A 19971-nucleotide genomic window follows, 5' to 3' on the forward strand; every position below is an offset into this window, starting at 1 on the left:
TTTAATGTTTTTGGTTCAAAGAATAAGGTGGCACGGTGGTGAACTGGTTAGCACGTTCGCCTCACAGTTAAGGGACCCGAGTTTGAATCCAGCCAGCTCTGATCTTCCAGTGTGATGTTCTCACCGAGCCCGCGTAGTTTCTCTGGGCACTCCCACGCACCAAAAACATGCGTGGCAGGTGTATTGGACATACTTATTTGTCCTTAGGTGTGATTGGGTGTGTAAATAGTTGATTGTTTCTCTGTGCCCTGCAATTGGCTGGCAACCAATTCAGGGTGTCCATAATCAGCTGGGAAAGGCACGAGGAAGGCTGTGACCCTTGTGACGATAAGCGGCTATAGATAATGGATGGATGGTTGAAAGAATGTCAGGCGGATTGGTTAGCCCCCACACATTTTGACCTGAGCAAATCTCGCCCACTTTGAAAAACATTTGGACACCCCTGCCATAAGCGATTCAGAGTCAAACCCACTGTGTCAAATTTTTATATTTTGTAATGGATGTAGTTGATTCGAAGTTTTTGTTAGCTGTACACCACCAATAGATCGAGGATCAAATCCTGCTACTACTTCTACTAGTTTGTACTCATCTGTAATCTCACAAGGAACACCAATTACATATATTGCGTCGATTGACGTTGCCAATGTTCTGGCATGACAATGGATGAACTAGATATTAACTCTTGCATAGACATGGCATGTACCAATACCGGTAAGCACCTCCACAGCACCACCAGAGGTCTCCTCTTGGCTGCTAATTGAAATCAATTTCTGCTGTTATTGATACCTGACACAGTGGTGCTGTGAAATTTCCTAACAGTTTTACTCTGCCAGTATTGTTTGTACAAGTAAAGTTCTCGAGAGCTACGTTTGTGGAACATATACTGTATATTTGAGCTTATCAACTCCAGTCACAGAAAACACGCTATTGCAACAGATATATGAATTACAAAGATTAATACTACTCATAACATCGATAATCGTTTTGTGTAATTCTGGCTGGTATTATCTGTAATAACAGTGGTTCTCAAACCTTTTTCGGTGATGTACTCTCGGTGAAACGTGTGTTTTCTTTCAAGTACCCCTTAACTAGTGCAAAGCATTTTCTGGATTGAAAAAATAAACTTAAAAAATGCTATCAGTACTTGATTTATTAAAAAATTAGAACCCTTCAAACTTTTAGAAATAATTATACATAAATATGTGTCCACAAAAATATATTCAATTTAAAGTGTTCTCTCATAGGTTCATAGTTCCGATCTGTTCACAAAATTAAATTAACTCCAATTTTAACTTGAACAGGTGATGAGAGGTAGCACATGAGAAGTTGGGTCAATCCATTCTCGTATGGGAGAGAATCTGCCTTTTTAAAAAATGAAATTGAATAACCAACTGAACATAACATTTTTTATGACACGATTTTTCTAAAACATTGAATTAACTCAATAATTAGTTTTAAATGATTTTTGCTTGTTCGTTTTATATAAAATCTCAAATACCCCCTGGAGTTTCTTCAAATACCTCCAGGGGTAATCGTACCCCCATTTGAGAACCACTGGTCTAAGAGAACAAAAGAAGAAAGAGAAGCACTTATGATGAATTGAAACAACAAAATACATAAAAAAGGGAGAAAATCAGAATAATTTGGTAACACATTCAAATTTAAATTTTATATAAATTGTAGATAAAAACCATCAGAAACCTGACTTAGAAAACACCAAGATGAGCAAAGCTGTTACCATGGTAACAGCTACCTCTTAAATATGCAATTTATATATTCTATTTTAATCTTTTTTTTTTTTTAAATCAAATTCCATTGTGGCTGGATGAAGAAACAACACGTTGCTGCGCTAGTGTACGTCTTTACTCTTCGCATGCCATCACAAAACTGTACAACACTGTCCAAACCAGCAAAGACAGCCAACAGGCATCAAAAGCATAAAAGGTTCATTGCAACATGCCTACTGGGTGAGAGACATGGTCCTAGTGCCTGCTCCGAACACCAAGAAAAGCATAACAAAACCTCCACAGAGTATTTACCGGTCTGACACCTTGAATACTCAGTCCAGTCCTGGGGGGTGTATGTAACACCAGGGGGCCCAAGTGCAAAAGGAGTAAGGGTCAGACACTCAGCGTGAAGACCACGAGGTGGCGTTGCCCAATGGATGTTCTGAGGTTCCGCAGGTGCCGGAGCGGCAGCGCTGACCTGGATGCTGGCAGGAACGGTGGGTTTCTGTGGGATGAGCCTGTGCCTGGGACCGAACCTGCTGCGGCACCTACCAGCTGATCTGCTCCGATGTATACCAGGACCATACCTGCGGGCATGATAAATACGAGGGTCACCCATGTGGCAAGACGACCCGTCCAGGGTCACCCATTCTAACGTCCAGGGTCAGCAATGTGGCAAGACGAAGAAACCACACGTCGCTCTGCTAGTGTACCTCTTTACTCTTTGCATGCCATCACAAAACTGGACAACAAGGTCCAAATCAACATACACAAAGCCAACAGGTTCAAAGCATCAAAGGTTCAATGCAACATACCAACTGGGTGAGAGACATAGGGCTCGCCATACCATCAAAATTTCTCCATAATATTGATGACAAGTTTGTATCTACAGTTTATGAAATTTTTGAACAACACAAGTTCATATACTGTATATATATATATATATATATATATATATATATATATATATATATATATATATATATATATATATATATATATATATATATATATAAATTAATCAAAGTCAAAGTCAAGTTTATTGTCAATTTCTTCACATGTGCTTAACATACAAAGGAATCGAAATTGCGTTTCTCACTATCCTCTGCGTTTTACATGTACAATAAAGTGCAGGTGCGCAAGACGAGACAATGCTAAAAACTAGATTCTTATCTATAGTAATGTAATGTGCAGTATGTTAGATCTACTTTGCCTAGTGTTGCTAAACTAATAACGAAAACTAAAAGCTAAATACAAAAACCAGGTATGGCAAGAGTACCCCAAGACAAGAAATAAGTAGCAGCATATGACAAGACAATCCAACAGTACAAGACAAAGCAAGACAACTCTGACTGTGGTTGTCCCAGTTGTGTGCATTTGAGGTAGTTGTTATAGTTCTAAGTGTAATCGCTAGTGCAATAGAAGTATAATTATAAGTAAATATGGCAGCAGCAAGTCTGTGCAAAGTCTGTGCTCCCGCCCCACACGGTGATGCAGCTGGTGAGGATGCTTTCGATGGTTCCTCTGTAGAATGTGGTCATGATGGGTGGCGCGGCACTTTTGGCACAGTTTGCGCAGGAAGTAGAGACGCCGCTGTGCTTTCTTGGCCAGAGATGCAGTGTTGGTGGTCCAGGAGAGGTCATCGCTGATGTGCACCCCCAGGAACTTGGTGCTGCCCACCCTCTCCACTGCAGCACCAACGATGGTCAGTGGGGTGTGTTGGGTGTGGCCTCTCTGAAAGCTGACGACCATCTCTTTGGTCTTGCTGATGTTTAGCAGGAGGTTGTTGTCTTTGCACCATCTGGTCAGAAGCTCCACTTCTTTCCTGTAGTGGGTCTCGTCGCTGTTGGCGATGAGGCCCACCAGTGTTGTGTCGTCAGCAAACTTCACGAGGTGGTTGGAGCTGTGGGTTGCTGTGCAGTCGTGTGTCAATAGGGTGAAGAGGAGGGGGCTGAGCACACAACCTTGTGGGGCCCCCGTGCTCAGGGTGATCCTGCCTGAGATGTTGTTGCCAACACGCACCACCTGAGGCCTCTGGCTGAGGAAATCCAGCAGCCAGTTGCAGAGTGAGGTGCTGAGGCCCAATTTGTCCAGGTGGGTGAGTACCGGGTGGAGGGCAGAGCAGATTGAGTCGTCTGTGGATCGCTTTGCCCTGTAGGCGAACTGAGACGGGTCATGATGATGGGTGTCAGTTCCACCGGACGATAGTCGTTGAAGCAGAATGGGGAGGATTTCTTTGGCACAGGTATGATGGTGGCAGCTTTGAAGCCTGATGGCACAATGGCTTGCCTCAGGGAGGTGTTAAAGATGTCTGTAAAAACATCTTTCAGCTCCTCTGCACAGTCTTTCAGCACCCTGCCAGGGATGTTGTCTGGACCTGCTGCTTTCCGGATGTTGATGGCGGAGTGTCCTCCTCACGCTAGCGGCAGACAGGCACAGAGGCTGGTCGTGCAAAGGTGGTGGTGTTTTCTGTGGGCGGGTGGTGTTCTGTTCCTCAAAGCATGCAAAGAAACTGTTTAGGTTGTTGAGCAGAGTGTCGCTCTTGCAGCTTTGTGTTGCAGGTTTGTAGTCTGTGATAGCCTGAATGCCCTGCCATAGGCTGTGTGCATTCTTGCTGTCCTTGAAGTGAGAAGTTATCTTGTTTGTGTATTCTTGTTTGGCTTTCCTGATGCCACTGGACAGGTTGGCTCTCGCTGTTTTCAGGGCTGATTTCTCCCCAGGTTTGAAGGCCTTGTCTCTGGCCCTCAACAGCCTGTGGACATCTCCTGGCAGCCATGGCTTCTGGTTGGCCCGTGTGGTGATCCTCTTGATGTGAGTCACGTCGTCCATGCATTTGGTGATGTAGGAGGTCACCGTGTCTGTGTACTCCTCAATATCTGTGATGCCGTTGTAGGTGGCTGCTTTCTTAAAAATGTCTGTTTAGTCAAAGCAGTCCTGTAGGGCTGAGGTCGTCTCCTGTGGCCACACCCTTACTTCATTCAGTGCAGGTTTGACGACTTTCACTCTTGGTCTGTACGCAGGCATTAGCATAATAGTGAGGTGGTCAGAGGCACCAATGTGGGGGAGGGTGGTGGCTTTGTACGCTGCTTTGTGCTGAGTGTAAACACAGTCCAAAATGTTATGTCCTCTTGTTGCAAAGTGGATTTAATGATGAAACATCGGGAGAACAGTTTTGAGATCAACATGGTTGAAATCCCCAGCGAGGATGATGAAGCCGTATGGTTGTGCTGTTTGTTGTTCACGAATAGCCTGGTACAGTTCGTTCAGCGCCGCACTATAACTATATATATATATATATATATATATATATATATATATACACACATACACATACATATATATATATATACACACACATACATATATACACACACAGTGTTGGGAGTAATCATTACGAATGTAATTACTGTAATGCATTACTTTTTACTGTAACGCGGTAATGGTATATACTACACACAAAATCGTAGTATTGTACTCAATACAAATTAAAGTAATGCATTACAATGCATTTTTTAAATTTTTTTTATTGGAAGACATCATACAAAATCCACAAGGTCAAGTTTCACATTGATATGCCCCCAGAGATTTTCCTATTTTCCCTGTTCCAAACCCTAACTCCTACTTCGATTAGGGCCTAACAGACATCCATTAAAACAGAACTAATAACAGCAACATTGAGAACAAATTAAAAAAAAACAAGAGCAGAACATCAAACTACAGTCCCATCTGAACATCCAGATCAAAATGAAACAGTGGAAAAAGAGGAAAAATGGGAAAAACTTAAGTAAAAGGAAAAAAAAAAGGGGGGGGATGGCGGCTCAATCATCACAATCAGGCAGAGATGTCAAAGTCTGTATATAATTTAACAGAGGTGTCCATGTCTCGACAAAAACAGCAGGGGAACCTTTAAGGGAAAAGCGGAGTTTCTCAAGTTTTATGGACATTAGCAACTCTTGAATCCATCTATTTTGAGAAGGTGGTTGGGAAAGTTTCCATTTTAGGAGTATAAGTGAAGGAAATTCATATTTTTCAAATGCAATATATCAATAAAATAGTGTGTACATGGAACTGTGTTATTCTAATAAAGATTGAGACGACGTAATGTCAGTATAAAGCAGATGTGGTCCTGGCCCAGGGGAAATAAAGACAAGTCGGCACCTCCAAAAGGAACAGATGGCATCCCCGACCAACATTCCACCAGGAGCAAAAGGCTAGGTGTGGCCTTCAAGAGAAGATATCAGTCAGGGTTTTATGGTGCTCAGACTTCTCCCGCTTCAAAGAATGGCCGGCAGAACAAAGACTTTTGAAGACACCATCCCCACGCAAACAGACCCCCACGCATGCACACACGCACACACCGACAGGCACGCACGCACGTGCACGCACAAACACACACACACACACACACACACACACACACACACACACACACACACACACACACACACTTGCATTCCACAGTGGGACTAGATGCCCCAAAAGGGTATAAGAACTGAATGTTGAAGGTGAAACGTAGCCATTTTCTGCTCCGACATGTGGCAGGACTGGCCTGAGGCCTCGTGTACTTTCCCACTCTGTCTGGATTAAATCAATTGTTTCACTATGTTGTGGTATGGGCGATCTTTCAACAAAAACGAACACGCTAGGAACTAGTTTAAGGCAAGAAGCTTTTTTCTAGATTCCTTCAGTTGGTGACCCCGACGTGATTCTTGGAAGATCAGGTTGAAAGGACAGAGGAGTGGGCAGAGATTTTGCCGGACTTTGGTCTCCCTGATGCACCAAAAGAAAGGTAAGCAGAAACCTGTTGTATATCCGAATTCTGCTGGATTGAGTATTCTAAATTTTGGGAGACTGAAGATATGGTGATGTCTCTGTAAGTACTGTAGTTTTTTTTGGTGTTTATTTTAACCGTGGTAACAAAGGACATGGCCCGATTAATTCAACCGTGGTAGAGGGCACGGATCGGTGTTTAGTTGAGCAAAAAGGATTGTGTCAAAAACGGCTAGGGACTTTGCTGTAAGTACAGTAATTTTATTCTAGTGTTTAGTTTAACCGTGGTAACAAAGGACACGGCCCGATTAATTCAACCGTGGTAGAGGGCACGGATCGGTGTTTAGTTGAGCAAAGAGGATTGTGTCCCGTATTAGCTGACGCCGCCCCCGGACGCGGGGGGGCCTTTCAACGTTTCCGTATACGTTGGGGATTTGGGACCCTCAAAAACGGCTAGGGACTTTACTGTAAGTACAGTAATTTTATTTTGGTGTTTAGATTAACCGTGGTAACAAAGGACACGACCCGATTAATTCAACCGTGGTAGAGGGCACGGATCGGTGTTTAGTTGAGCAAAAAGGATTGTGTCAAAAACAGCTAGGGACTTTACTGTAAGTACAGTAATTTTATTTTGGTGTTTAGTTTAACCGTGGTAACAAAGGACACGGCCCGATTAATTCAACCGTGGTAGAGGGCACGGATCGGTGTTTAGTTGAGCAAAGAGGATTGTGTCCCGTCGTAGCTGACGCCGCCCCCGGACGCGGAGGGGCATTGCAACGTTTCCGTATACGTTGGGGATTTGGGACCCTCAAAAACGGCTAGGGAATTTACTGTAAGTACAGTAATTTTATTTTGGTGTTTAGTTTAACCGTGGTAACAAAGGACACGGCCCGATTAATTCAACCGTGGTAGAGGGCACGGATCGGTGTTTAGTTTAGGGACAAGGACTTAATTGACTACTAGTTCGGGAGATGAGTATGCCACCAGTGAATTCGGAGGAAGAAAGGGATGCAGAATGTTGTAAATTTGGTTGTGAAAGTTATGGTGGAAGATGGCATAAAACAATGGATGAGTTATGGAGGGAACTAGAAAGTCAGTTGAAAGTCAGATGTGTGGAAAAGGAGAAGCAAAAAGTAAAACAAGCAGAGTGGACAAAAGTGTGGGTGAAATGGAAGAAGGATAAAAAGTTAATAGAGATAAATGTACATTTGCACATTTGGCTAAGGATTTTCAAATGGCAGAAGGGGAAGTGATTTAAGTGGAAAAAGAGTTGAGGGAGAAGATAAGAGGAAAGTGGAAGGATAAAGAGGAGAAATATGACCAGAGAAATAAAGGAGTATGATAAGTTGCGCCGCAATTTGCATGAAATGTATTTGATGATGACTGCTGTGGCTGCTGGTCAGGAGGAAAAAGAGGGTCACTTTGACCCACCATTGGGGGTTGCAAAACAGGGCAGGACCGCTGCACCCCCCGAGCACATTGAGCCATCCCAAACTGCATCTAATGGTCAAAGAGTAACTTTGCAAGCCTCAGTTTACGAACTGGGTGGGGAAGGAACTTTTGAAGGGGCTGCCAATACTGAAAGGACTGACAGACTAAAACTTGTGGTAGAGGACATAGGCGGGGGAAATCGACAGGAAATCGTGGTGACTGACCAGACGACCGCCCCAACCCAAAGACATACAACTGGACAGAGCAGTTAGACAGGCGAACTGTGGACAATGTGCATCCCAAGGTCCTGAGTGGTTGTCCTTTGAGGACAAATTAAGAGCCAGTACGGCAAAAGATCACACGCAGCAGCATGAGGGTGTAGACACAGACATTGAGACAGGGGAGGGGGGGGGGGGAACCCATTGTTTGATTTCACACTCCCCCCTCCAACTGACTCCTCACCCCCTGCCACATACATGCGACGCGCGCACTCAACAGAGGATGACTGGAGAAGACAAGCAACAAATGACAACAACTGTTTGACCCCTAATTATGAAAAGAGTCAGATCAGACCACAATCTGGATTTCAAACTAGACCATCTGATAGATATACCCAACCAATGAGAAATTACCCCATGATACCAGCCCCTCGTGGGTTAGTTTATCAAGAAATGACGTTGAAAAATTTAGATTTTTTGCAGAAGAGGCTCCCCGCATTAATGGGCGGCGCCGAGCCCTGGATCCAAGCTTTCAAGAGGCACACTGATGGTATGAATTTGGCTTGCGGTGACATGATAAGATTAATCCAGGCATGTTGTTCCTCAATTCACCAATCTGACGAAGTCCTGAGGCGTTCCGGCCTTAATATGGTTGAACCCAATTGGTTGTTTGGTCCTTTCACCATGCGACTGTTTGCTGTGCTCCAGGATCTCTTTCTTTCTTCCGCGTCAGCCGTAGCAAAACTTCCAGACTTGAAACCCACCATGGATCCCGCTGCACACCTCAATGCCTGCCAGGCCGCGTTGACAGATAAGACCAGTTCACATCCATCTTGCGACAAGCCGCTTTGTGTGATTTGTAGACATGTGCATCTAGACACACTTTCCATGGAGGTCAGGGAGAAGCTTTCTGAAGACCCTGATCTGCTGGAAGGTAATAACGGTTATTTTAATCAACATGTGACTCACCACGTAAAATTATATGTTCACAGGCAAAACAAATTTGATGAGGGAGTGAAAGGAATGCAGGAACGGCTTCTGACACTTCAATTAACACAAGCGCGGAAAAAAGCAAAGGACACAAAGTCCAAAAAGGGGGTGGCAGATCAACGGATGTGGATGGTTGAGGGACGGCCAGCGAGAGGCAGAGGGGCGTGTCGTGGAAGGGGGAATACCAACGGAGGTCAAGGCGGCTATCGCCAAGCTCCAAATCAAGGCTGCTGCAGGTGTGACGATATGGACCATTGGTGGAGACAGTGCACGTTTCCTTGGGAAACAGACAGAGACAGAGGAAGACAACCTCCACGAAGCAAGGACTTGGGCAGCATGGCCCTGCACCCTGGCGACAGCAATAACTGAGCAAGCCACAGCAGCAGGCGGTCATCAGCCACCTCTCTGCAGATGACGATAACTGGGCCAAAGATGGGTTTTGTTGGTCTTCCCACAACTCTTCCTGTATCCACACCACAAAATGACTTCTATTGCTGGACAAACTCTCACCCACCGCTTGGTGTTGACTGAAAATCAAACACCTATTCATCGCATGTGACCATACAGATAATTTGAAATGGCTATTGAGTGCTTCTGCAAAGCATGCTAGTTTAGTGGAGCGTGGGCCGGCGCTACAAAAAATAAAGGTAGTGAAGGTTAAATGCAAGGAACATATATGATTAACTATCCATTAACTAACCATCAATGTCAGCAGTCAACATACCAAACATTGAATTTAAATTGAAGTCTGTGCTTAAAAAAAAACATGTTTTATTTTTGTAAGATAAACATAAGTGCTGCAAAGAGGACAGCATAAATAACACCCCTTTGTAAAAATGCACAAATGAAACACAGAAAACAGAGGCCACAAGTGAAGCTGTTCAGTTACAGGTCAAAGCCTGATTTCTATTCTGTTGTCTGCTCTTGTAAATTTCAAAGGAAGAATTATTTGAAAAAATAAAGAGCCATGACCAAGAAAAAAAAAAAACAGTCAAAGCAAACTTCTGTTAACTACACGTATAAAACATTCAGGTGCCCTTAAATACAATGCTCAACTAAAATGTCACTTAAAAGTCATGGTGCACACATTTTCTTCAGGTCTCTTAACAATAAAAACAACGTGTAATTTCTAGAAATTTGTCATAGTTCAATTAAAGCCTAGATTTTAATTACGCATTACGAGTGTTTCCAAACCTTATGAAGCATGTGCCACCCTGTTTACCACTAGAGGTACCGGAAGTGACATTATTAAGGCCAGAGAGCAGGCTACACCATAAATACAGCTCAATTCCCAGGGCGCTATGCGGTCTACTCTTGTGAATGGGAGGAGCAGGAGATTTTGACAAAGTAGTCAGCGAGTGCCTTAAACTTACACAGAAGGCGCTAACATACTGTGAAAAGGCAGTGTAACTTCTGTCAGTCATGGCTCCCGAAACACCCATAGATGTGACCACAAGTAATTTAAACCGCAGAGGACACATTCAGAATTGTATTAAGTGATTAAATAGCTGTATACCTAGTATGTGCTCATTTTACTGTATAATGACAGTTATGCTTTGTAATGGGGTTGTAGAGGTCTCAGGAAATACTTTTCATTCTATTGCACCATGACCTTTATGGTTACAGGTGTATCATTTGTTCAAATCATACATTAACCTCCTTGTTCCTGGGTGTTACACCTACAAAATACAAGTGAGATATTTGGGGATAGTCACAGAAAAAATAAGAACGTATGTTCAATGCAAAAATAAATTGATAAAATGCATGTCCATCGACTAAATATAGAGTTGGGCACAGAAAATTGGGAATTGAGTGAACCTGGGACTATAATTCTGGCTCTCCCAGAACTGTTCAGATTTTAATATGTCGGTGCTAAATATGGATTCCTACTTAGTTGGGTGGAAGAAGCATGATGGAAGGAAGACTGTGCGTACGCAGCATAGAGCCTCGCTCTGCTTGTGAATCCGCCCGTATACGCCAGTGCTCTTCAATCAATCAATCAATCAAATTTTATCTATATAGCCCTAAATCACCGAAGTCTCAAAGGGCTTCACAGATGAAAAGAGGTCATGTTGAGACTACTTTCGAAAGAAGAAGTCATACAGACATATCTTTTCGGTGTAAGGTACACAACAGCATCCCCTGTCAAAGTTCCCAGAAGGGGAAGGAAAAACTCAAAAATCCCAATTAGGGAAAATAATTACATAATCTCTTCATCACTTGCCTGTTCTCCAGATCGTCCTCCTCTCCACCGGGCGTATTCCCAACGCCTGTGCCAAGTATAGAGCGGGCCCACTAAGAGAAGCAGAAAGCGGAAACTAGCTCTGCCGTGCATTCATCACTGGTGGGAGCAGGGCAGGTAGAGTCTATGACAAAAAGCGGATCTCCCTGGTAACAGCGCCCACCAGGGCCAGCTGTGGCAGCAGTCTGCTGGGCTTGGTGATCTTGCCCGCCCTGATCCGGCAACTGTTGCGGATTCGGACCCGAAGTTCTTGAGTATTGTGGGTACTTAAAGGGAGTATGTGTAATTTTTTGCATGCGCCTGTGGGAGCTTTAGGGGCATTATGGTAAAGGTAGCAATAAACACTCCTCCTCATGCTGTTTGTAGCTTTAAAAGACATGGCGACCTCCGGAGTGCCACCCCCCATGTTATATAATTTTATGATTACTAGACCTACGATCACATTTAAAACATACTGTTCATCGTAAAGAACACATTTATTTAAAACTTTTTAAAATTTATAATGATTTAAATTACGGTATTCATTTTAATGGAAAAATGGTCTAAATATTACAGTGTCACTTTAAAAAAAGGATGCAAGGATTTTATTTTTAATTTTCTATTACTACGTTTACGTTTATTTGACGCCCACTAATATAACAACAACGTAACACCACTGACACACTATGTTAACTTCAAAGTACATACAGTATACCAAATAATACATGCAAGTTTAAGCAATAACTATACCAAGATTTAATTTTTAAGTTGTGTTCAGATTAGCTTCACATTGTTCTCTACGTCTTTATCCCAAATCATTGCCATCACATCAAGTCTCTACCAACATTAAAAATGCCGCCATTAAAGAATCAAATTCAAATGCTGATTAAGGACTCTCAGAAACCACTCATGAGTTAGCTGTCATTGTATGATATGGCATGTCGCTGCTCATGTGAGGACAAGACATATGATGCGTTCACATGCACTTGTACATTTCATGAACAGTAGCATTCTTTAGGTTGGGCAGTATATATTTTCCTAATGTTTTCAAAAATAAAGCTTTCACAATAATAATATTATAGCTACCGGTTTAATAAAAGTGTTCTTTGAGTAACTCAATCAATTTAACAACTAGTAAAAAGTTTATGAAACAAGTTTGATTTGTAAAAAAAAAAAAAAAAAAAAAAAAAAAAAAACTGGTTAGCTTATGAGCTTCGAACCATCCATTAATTAATTACAGTAATTATCTACGGCACACCCGGGGTCAGGTTGCAGTGGCTTTTTGCAGGGAAGCCCTGACTTCCCTCTTCCCAGCCACTTAATCCAGCTGCCCCAGGAAGATGAGCAGACATTCACAGGCCAGCCGAGAGACATAGGCTATCCAGCATGTCGTGGTTCGTCGCCAGCGCCTCCTCTTGGTGGGACATGCCTGGTACACCTCCTTGAGGAGGCGTCCAGAGGCATATTAACCAAATCCAAGAGTCACTTCAACTGGCTCCTCTCAACGCGGAGCAACAGCAACATGACTTTGAGCACCTCCCTGATGACTGGCCTTCTCACCCTATCTCTGAGGGAGAGCCCTGTGGGTGAAACTCACTTCGGCCGCTCATACTTTTTTTTTTTTTCTTTTTAAAGCGGAATCGAGAATTGTTTGGAACCGGAATCGAATGGAAAAAACCCGAATCAGAACTGGAATCTACCTAACGATGCCCAACCCTAACTGTATGACACCAAGAATAAGCCGTCATCAGTTTTTGGTGCTGTTGGCAAAACATCTCTTCCTAACTGACAAATAGAGAGCAGTCCTCAGTTATTTCTTCAGGCACTTTGGAGCACTTTAATCTAGAAAATGGTACTTAACGCAGCGGGTGTACATCATGTACATGCATTAATTAACAACATATAAAATCAAACATGACTCACTGAAGCATAACAAGGATTGTCCACTGGTGTATTGTATGGTATGCAATTTGTGAAATATGGAGGCCAGCAATATATATATATATATATATATATATATATATATATATATATATATATATATATATATATATATATATATATATATATATATATATAGCACCTCTAATTTCATTGAAGTGATACAGTCACAATAAAGGCGATACTGATTGCAAATCAAACTATAAATCTTTGCTGTTGTCATCATACATTTAAGTAAAACCCAAATCAGTAGGTATACAAGGAAGAGGGCACATAATCTTTAGGCCAGGACAAAGAAAGGTGAAGGGGATACACTCGCTTCCTGTCGGAACACCAGTATAAATATACAAAACTATCAACACCGCCACCACCACCTTTTTTTTTTCACACAGCCATGAGTCTAGTCACCTTTCAGTTCCGCAGCGCAGCCAGCCTGCAAAAAATAAAGAAGACAAAGTTAAGATTGCAACAATTAAGAAATTGACTTTGCAGGTGAGCGTAGTACAGTGCTTCTCAATTATATTTTGCAAAGCCCCCAGGAGAGAGAAAACATTTCGCAAAAAAATTGTAAAATAACACCTAAAAATGTATCCTTTTCAGCATTGACAGAAGGAAGAAGCAATAAAAATGAAACTATAAACAAGTATTAACTCCTTTTTTTGTAGCATTTATATAGGTTAAAGGTTTGTCTAAGCCAGGGGTGTCCAAACTTTTTGCAAAGTGGGCCAAATTTGGTGTAAATGTTAAAATGTTAAAAATGTAGGGGGGCCAACCTTGGCAGGCGCTCTTTACATATAACAGCAATTAATTTAAATACATTTCAGCGAGCCGTGTTTAACATTTGCTTTTTTACTTTCATTTCAGCTATCTTAAGCATGTGTTCTGGTTAATTTGAAACATGCATATCAAAATTGAATTGACATTAAATATTGAAATTGAATATTCACTTAACTTTCACTTTTCACTTCTTTTAACACTTTCATTAACTTTTTTGTAACAGTTGAACAGAAGTAATTGTACTCTTGGGTGCAAATTACATTTGAAACATTAAAAAAAATATCTCACCATGGCAGTGTAATATTTATAGAATTTTTAAACACAGTAAGAGAGAAATGCACAAGTAATAGTCATATCAACAAGTGCAGGGCTCATTTAAAATATCAAATTAGTAACTATAAATGTTGATTGGATTTTTAAATGGTTATTATTCTGGAGTGAAAACTTAAAAAAAAAAAATAATCTGACTTATCGTAAATGAAAAATGACTTGTCCGCATGAGTGTGATGGGTGAAACTGAGATCTGGAGTGCGTGAAACTGAGATCTGGAGTGCAGGACAAAGGCCAGGTGTGGCTGTATGGCAGGGGTATGGATGTGCAAGATGTCTTGTAAGTGAGAGTCCGATAGCAGTGTCCTCACACGGCTCTTAATTGAAGTTCATAACCGAGAATGTCTTCTCACACAAGTACGTCGAACCGAACAAGCTTAGCATTTTCTTACCAAATACTCGAATCTCTCGGAAACTTATCCTTATCCAGCTTTCAGTAAAAGTTGGCGATATGAAGCTGCTGGTGCTGACAGTAGCTCACTGCATCACACTGCAGCTCAACTTTCCTCCTTTTGTTGATTGTCGCCATTGTAGAAAATTAGGGGCTCATACAGTCAATTACTCATATTTTAATTTGCTGTTCCTAATTGAGCCTATAGATGACAGCATTTAACACACGCAGGTAACAGCGCTGCTGCCCAATGTATTCAATCTCCATGTGGGCCAGATGTTATTGATTTTATGACGGAGGCTGCCGGCCGGATGGAAATTGACCATGGCCGCATTTGGCCACCGGGCCGGACTTTTGACATGTCTGGTCTACGCAGTAAAAAACAAGTGCATGAAAAAAAAAACAAGCCAATCTATACCTTATCACAATTACACTTTATACAGCAAATACATATCGTTTTCCCTGAGGTCATCCACACACCCCGACATTGCCTCGTGCCCCCCCACTATTTGAGAAATACTGGTCTTGCATGAATTCACACAAGGATTTTACAAAAGCAGGCCAGTTTATTCTTCTTTTGTGTGGCTCAACTTTCCTTGATATGCTTGTAATTAATGTCTCAGTTCATTGAAATTATTTTTTTTTCAATTAATATTTTTATAAACAAAATCACAAACTATACATTTATAAATGTTCCTTGGTTTCTATAATTTGTAAATTAAAAATGTGAAAAATTATAAAAATAAATATTTAAGTAATGATAGTGAGGTTTTGAGGTTAGCCATCTGGCTATCTCGACACTATGTGTCCTCTACAACTTATGTAGGGGTCAATCACGAGTGGATGCGACTTTAGCGCGAAAGCCCAGACTATCCTACCTCTCCCGAGAAACGGAGAATGTAGCCGTTTAGTTTGTGCACAGCTAGTAAGTCTGTCCAAATTTGTAACGGTTCATGCAGTCCAAGAAGGCTGCATCACGAGGAGCATCGTGCGTGTTCAACGGACCCAACCTCAAATCTGTCCTTTGGAGGCTTCAGCTTCTTAATTTGGACACATGCATAATCTCTTCATCCCGTCTTGTGTTGTCCCCGGACCTCCTCAATGTGGATGGAACAGCTCATGAGGGAGGCATCCTAACTGGACGTCCAAGCCACCCAAGCTGGATCCTCTCAATGTGGAGGAGCAGCAACTCGACTCTGAGCCCCTATGACCAAACTTCTCACTGTACCTTTAAGGGTGAGCCCGAACCCCCTGCAGAGGAAAATCATTTTGGCTGCTTGTATCTCATTCTTTCAATCACAACCTAAAGCTCGTGACCTTAGGTGAGGGTAACAACGCAGATTAACCAGTAAATAGAGAACTTCGCGTATGGGCTCAGATACTTCAACACAATGACAGACCAATAGAGTCCGCATCACAGCAGGCAATACACCGATCTGGTTGTAGCTCCCACTCCATCCTGATCTCACTCGTGGACAAGACCCTGAAGGAAATTCATATTTTTCAAATGCAATATATCAATAAAATAGTGTGTACATGGAACTGTGTTATTCTAATAAAGATTGAAACGACGTAATGTCAGTATAAAGCAGATATAGTCTTGGCCCAGGAGAAATTAAGACAAGTCGGCACCTCCAAAAGGAACAGATGGCATCCCCCGACCAACATTACACCAGGAACAAAAGGCTAGGTGTGGCCTTCAAGAGAAGATATCAGTCAGGGTTTATGGTGCTCAGACTTCCTCCCGCTTCAAAGAATGGCTGGCAGAACAAAGACTTTTGAAAACACCATCCCCACGCAAACAGACCCCCACGCACGCACACACGCACGTGCACGCACACACACTTGCATTCCACACTGGGACTACATGCCTCGAAAGGGTATAAGAACTGAATGTGGAGGTGAAACGTTGCCATTTTCTGCTCGACCTGTGGCAGGACTGGCCTGTCCTGTGACTTAAATCAATTGTTTCACTATGTTGTGGAGAAGTAAGGGATGGTATGGGGAAAGAACACGCTAGGAACTAGTTTAAAGCAAGAAGCTTTTTCTAGATTCATTCAGGATGGTTACCCTGACGTGATTCTTGGAAGATCAGGTTGAAAAGACAGAGGAGTGGGCAGAGATTTTGCCGAACTTTGGTCTCCCTGGTGCACCAAAAGAAAGATAGGCAGAAACTTGTTGTATTTCCGAATTCTTCTGGATTGAGTATTCTAAAGTTTGGGAGACTGAAGATATGGTGATGTCTCTGTAAGTACTGTAATTTCATTTGGTGTTTAGTTTAACCGTGGTAACAAAGGACACGGCCGGATTAATTCAACCATGGTAAGAGTTAGAGGGCACGGATCGGTGTTTAGTTTAACCGTGGTAACAAAGGACACAACCCGATTAATTCAACCGTGGTAACAGTTAGAGGGCACGGATCGGTGTTTAGTTTAGTAACAAAGGCTTGTGTCTCGTCGTGGCTGACGCTGCCCCCGGACGCGGGGGGGGGGGGGGGGGGGGCATTGCAACGTTGCCGTATACGTTGGGGATTTTGGGACCCTCAAAAACGGACAGGGACTTAATTGACTACTAGTTCGGCAGATGAGTATGCCACCAGTGAATTCGGAGGAAGAAAGGGATGCAGAAAATTGTAAAAATAAAAATTGTAAATTTGGTTGTGAAAGTTATGGTGGAAAAAGCCATAAAACAATGGATGAGTTATGGAGGGAACTAGAAAGTCAGTTGTTGGCATGTGTGGAAAAGAAGAAGCAAAAAGTTAAACAAGCCGAGTAAAAAAGTGTGGGTGAGATGGAAGGAGGATAAAAAGGTTAATAGAGATGAATATACATTTGCACATTCGGCTAAGACTTTTCAAATGGGAGAAAGGGAAGTTATTGCTGTAGAAAAAAGTTTAGGGAGAAGATAGAGGCAAGTGGATGGATAAAGAGGAGAAATTTAACCAGAGAAATAAAGGAGTATGAAAAGTTGCGGCTGCTGGTCAGGAGGAAATAGAGGGTCAGTTTGACCCGCCATCGGGGGTTGCAAAACAGGGCAGGACCACTGCACGCTGAGCCATCCCAAACTGCATCTAATGGTCAAAGAGTAGCTTTACAAGCCTCAGTTTACGAACTGGGTGGGGAAGGAATTTTTGTAGGGACTACCAATACTGGAATGACTGACCAACAGAAACTTGTAAGGGAAGACATAGTCGTGGCAAATCGACAGGGAATTATGGTGACTGACCAGACAATCCCCCAACCCAAAGACATACAACTTGACAGAGCAGTTAGACAGGCGAACTGTGGACAATGTGCATCCCAAGGTCCAGAGTGGTTGTCCTTAGAGGACGAACTAAGAGCCAGTACGGCAAAAGATCGCACGCAGCAGCGGGATGGGGTAGACACAGACATTGAGACAGGGGACAGACCATTGTTTGATTTCACACACCCCCGACTAACTGACTCCTCACCTCTTGCCACATACATGCGATGCGCGCACTCAACAGATGATGACTGGAGAAGCCAAGCAACAAATGACAACAACTGGTTGACCCCTAATTATGAAAAGAGTCAGATCAGACCACAATCTGGATTTCAAACTAGACCATCTGATAGATATACTCAAACAATGGGAAATCACCCCATGATACCAGCCCCTCGTGGGTTAGTTTATCAAGAAATGACGTTGAAAAATTTAGATTTTTTGCAGAAGAGGCTCCCCGCATTAATGGGCGGCCACTGATGGTATGAATTTGGCTTGCGGTGACATGATAAGATTAATCCAGGCATGTTGTTCCTCAATTCACCAATCTGACGAAGTCCTGAGGCGTTCCGGCCTTAATATGGTTGAACCCAATTGGTTGTTTGGTCCTTTCACCATGCGACTGTTTGCTGTGCTCCAGGATCTCTTTCCTTCTTCCGCGTCAGCCGTAGCAAAACTTCCAGACTTGAAACCCACCATGGATCCCGCTTCACACCTCAGTGCCTACCTGCCCGTGTGGACAGATAAGACCGGTTCACATCCATCTTGCGACAAGCCACCTTGCGTGATTTGTAGACATGTGCATCTAGACACCCTTTGCATGGAGGTCAGGGAGAAGCTTTCTGAAGACCCTGATCTTCTGGAAGGTAATGAGGGTTATTTTAATCAACATGTGACTCACTACGTAAAAATGTATGTTCACAGGCAGAACAAATCTGATGAGGCAGTTAAAGGAATGCAGGAACGGCTTCGAAGATTTAAATTAGCACGAGCACGGAAAAAAGCAAAGGACACAAAGGCCAAAAAGGGGGTGGCAGATCAACGGAGGTGGATGGGTGAGGGACGGCTGCGAGAGGCAGAAGGGCGTGTCGTGGAAGGGGGAAAACCAACGGAGGTAAAGGCGGCTCTCGCCAAGCTCCAAATTAAGGCTGCTTCAGGTGTGACGGTATGGACCATCGGTGGAGACAGTGCACATTTACTTGGCCAGAACAAAGCCAGCACCAGGGCCCTCCTCCCCAGAGGGGAGACAGAGGAAGACAACCTCCATGAGGCAAGGACTTGGGCAGCATGACCCTGCACCCTGGCGACAGCAACAACTGAGCAAGCCACACCAGCAGGCGGTCATCAGCCACCTCTATGCAGATGACGATGACTTGGCCAAAGATGGGTTTTGTTGGTCTTCCTACAACTCTGCCTGTCTCCACACCACAAAATGACTTCTATTGCTGGACAAACTCTCACCCACTGTTGACTGAAAATCAAACACCTATTCATTGCATGTGGCAAGACCTATGAACAAAGACACAAGCAGCCATCTACCACAGCTCAGAAGGACTGACGGATCACGTCCAGAGAGGCGTGTTCTTCACTTGTCACCCCAGCCTAAAGATGGCCAGGACCATGACATGAACTAAAGGAGGGAGGGAGTGTCTACTTGACTTTCCTGCAGTGAAAACCCTGAATCGACTTGTTCTCCTCCTGCCTCAGCCGACTCTCTCTCTCTCACCCTGTTGTATGCCTGCAACAATGATTGAATTATTAGGAAGCATTTCCAACAATCAAAGGCGATGAGTGGAACTTGACTAGTCACCAAATTTTTGTGGGGAGACAAGGCATTGCGACATACACATCACTGACAGATAAGCAATCTCAATGATAGGTGAGTTGTCCACACCACACATAACACATGCTGTAGGAGCAGGCTGGGAAGCAC

At 43.0% G+C, this 19971-nt stretch overlaps 2 protein-coding genes and 1 pseudogene across 2 annotated transcripts in view; 2 read left to right on the forward strand and 1 right to left on the reverse strand.

Annotated features, from left to right (window-relative positions):
• Positions 1-1845: 1845 nt before the first annotated feature.
• The window catches only part of chmp1a (charged multivesicular body protein 1A), a 60443-nt gene continuing 42317 nt past the window's right edge, over positions 1846-19971 (reverse strand). Inside the window, exons 7-8 of the mRNA XM_088417157.1 lie at positions 13707-13731; positions 1846-2314 (exon numbers count right to left, since the gene is read on the reverse strand). Coding sequence (XP_088273283.1) covers positions 13710-13731 — 22 coding nt within the window. The 3' untranslated portion in view covers positions 1846-2314; positions 13707-13709. The remainder of the gene's footprint in view (positions 2315-13706; positions 13732-19971) is intronic.
• On the forward strand, positions 8638-9505 carry LOC148421804 (uncharacterized). The gene has a single exon (XM_088416524.1). The coding sequence runs from the start codon at positions 8648-8650 to the stop codon at positions 9503-9505; it is 858 nt and encodes a 285-aa protein (XP_088272650.1). The 5' UTR covers positions 8638-8647.
• LOC148421805 (uncharacterized) lies at positions 18523-19184 on the forward strand (annotated as a pseudogene).

The sequence above is a fragment of the Hippichthys cyanospilos genome, chromosome 6 (assembly GCF_059441005.1).
Source record: "Hippichthys cyanospilos isolate Australia breed blue-spotted pipefish chromosome 6, RoL_Hcya_1.0, whole genome shotgun sequence".
Lineage (NCBI taxonomy): Eukaryota > Metazoa > Chordata > Actinopteri > Syngnathiformes > Syngnathidae > Hippichthys > Hippichthys cyanospilos.

Coding starts and splice junctions, on each gene's coding strand:
- LOC148421804 (XM_088416524.1), top strand. CDS start 8,648: ATGGGCGGCGCCGAGCCCTGGATCCAAGCTTTCAAGAGGCACACTGAT.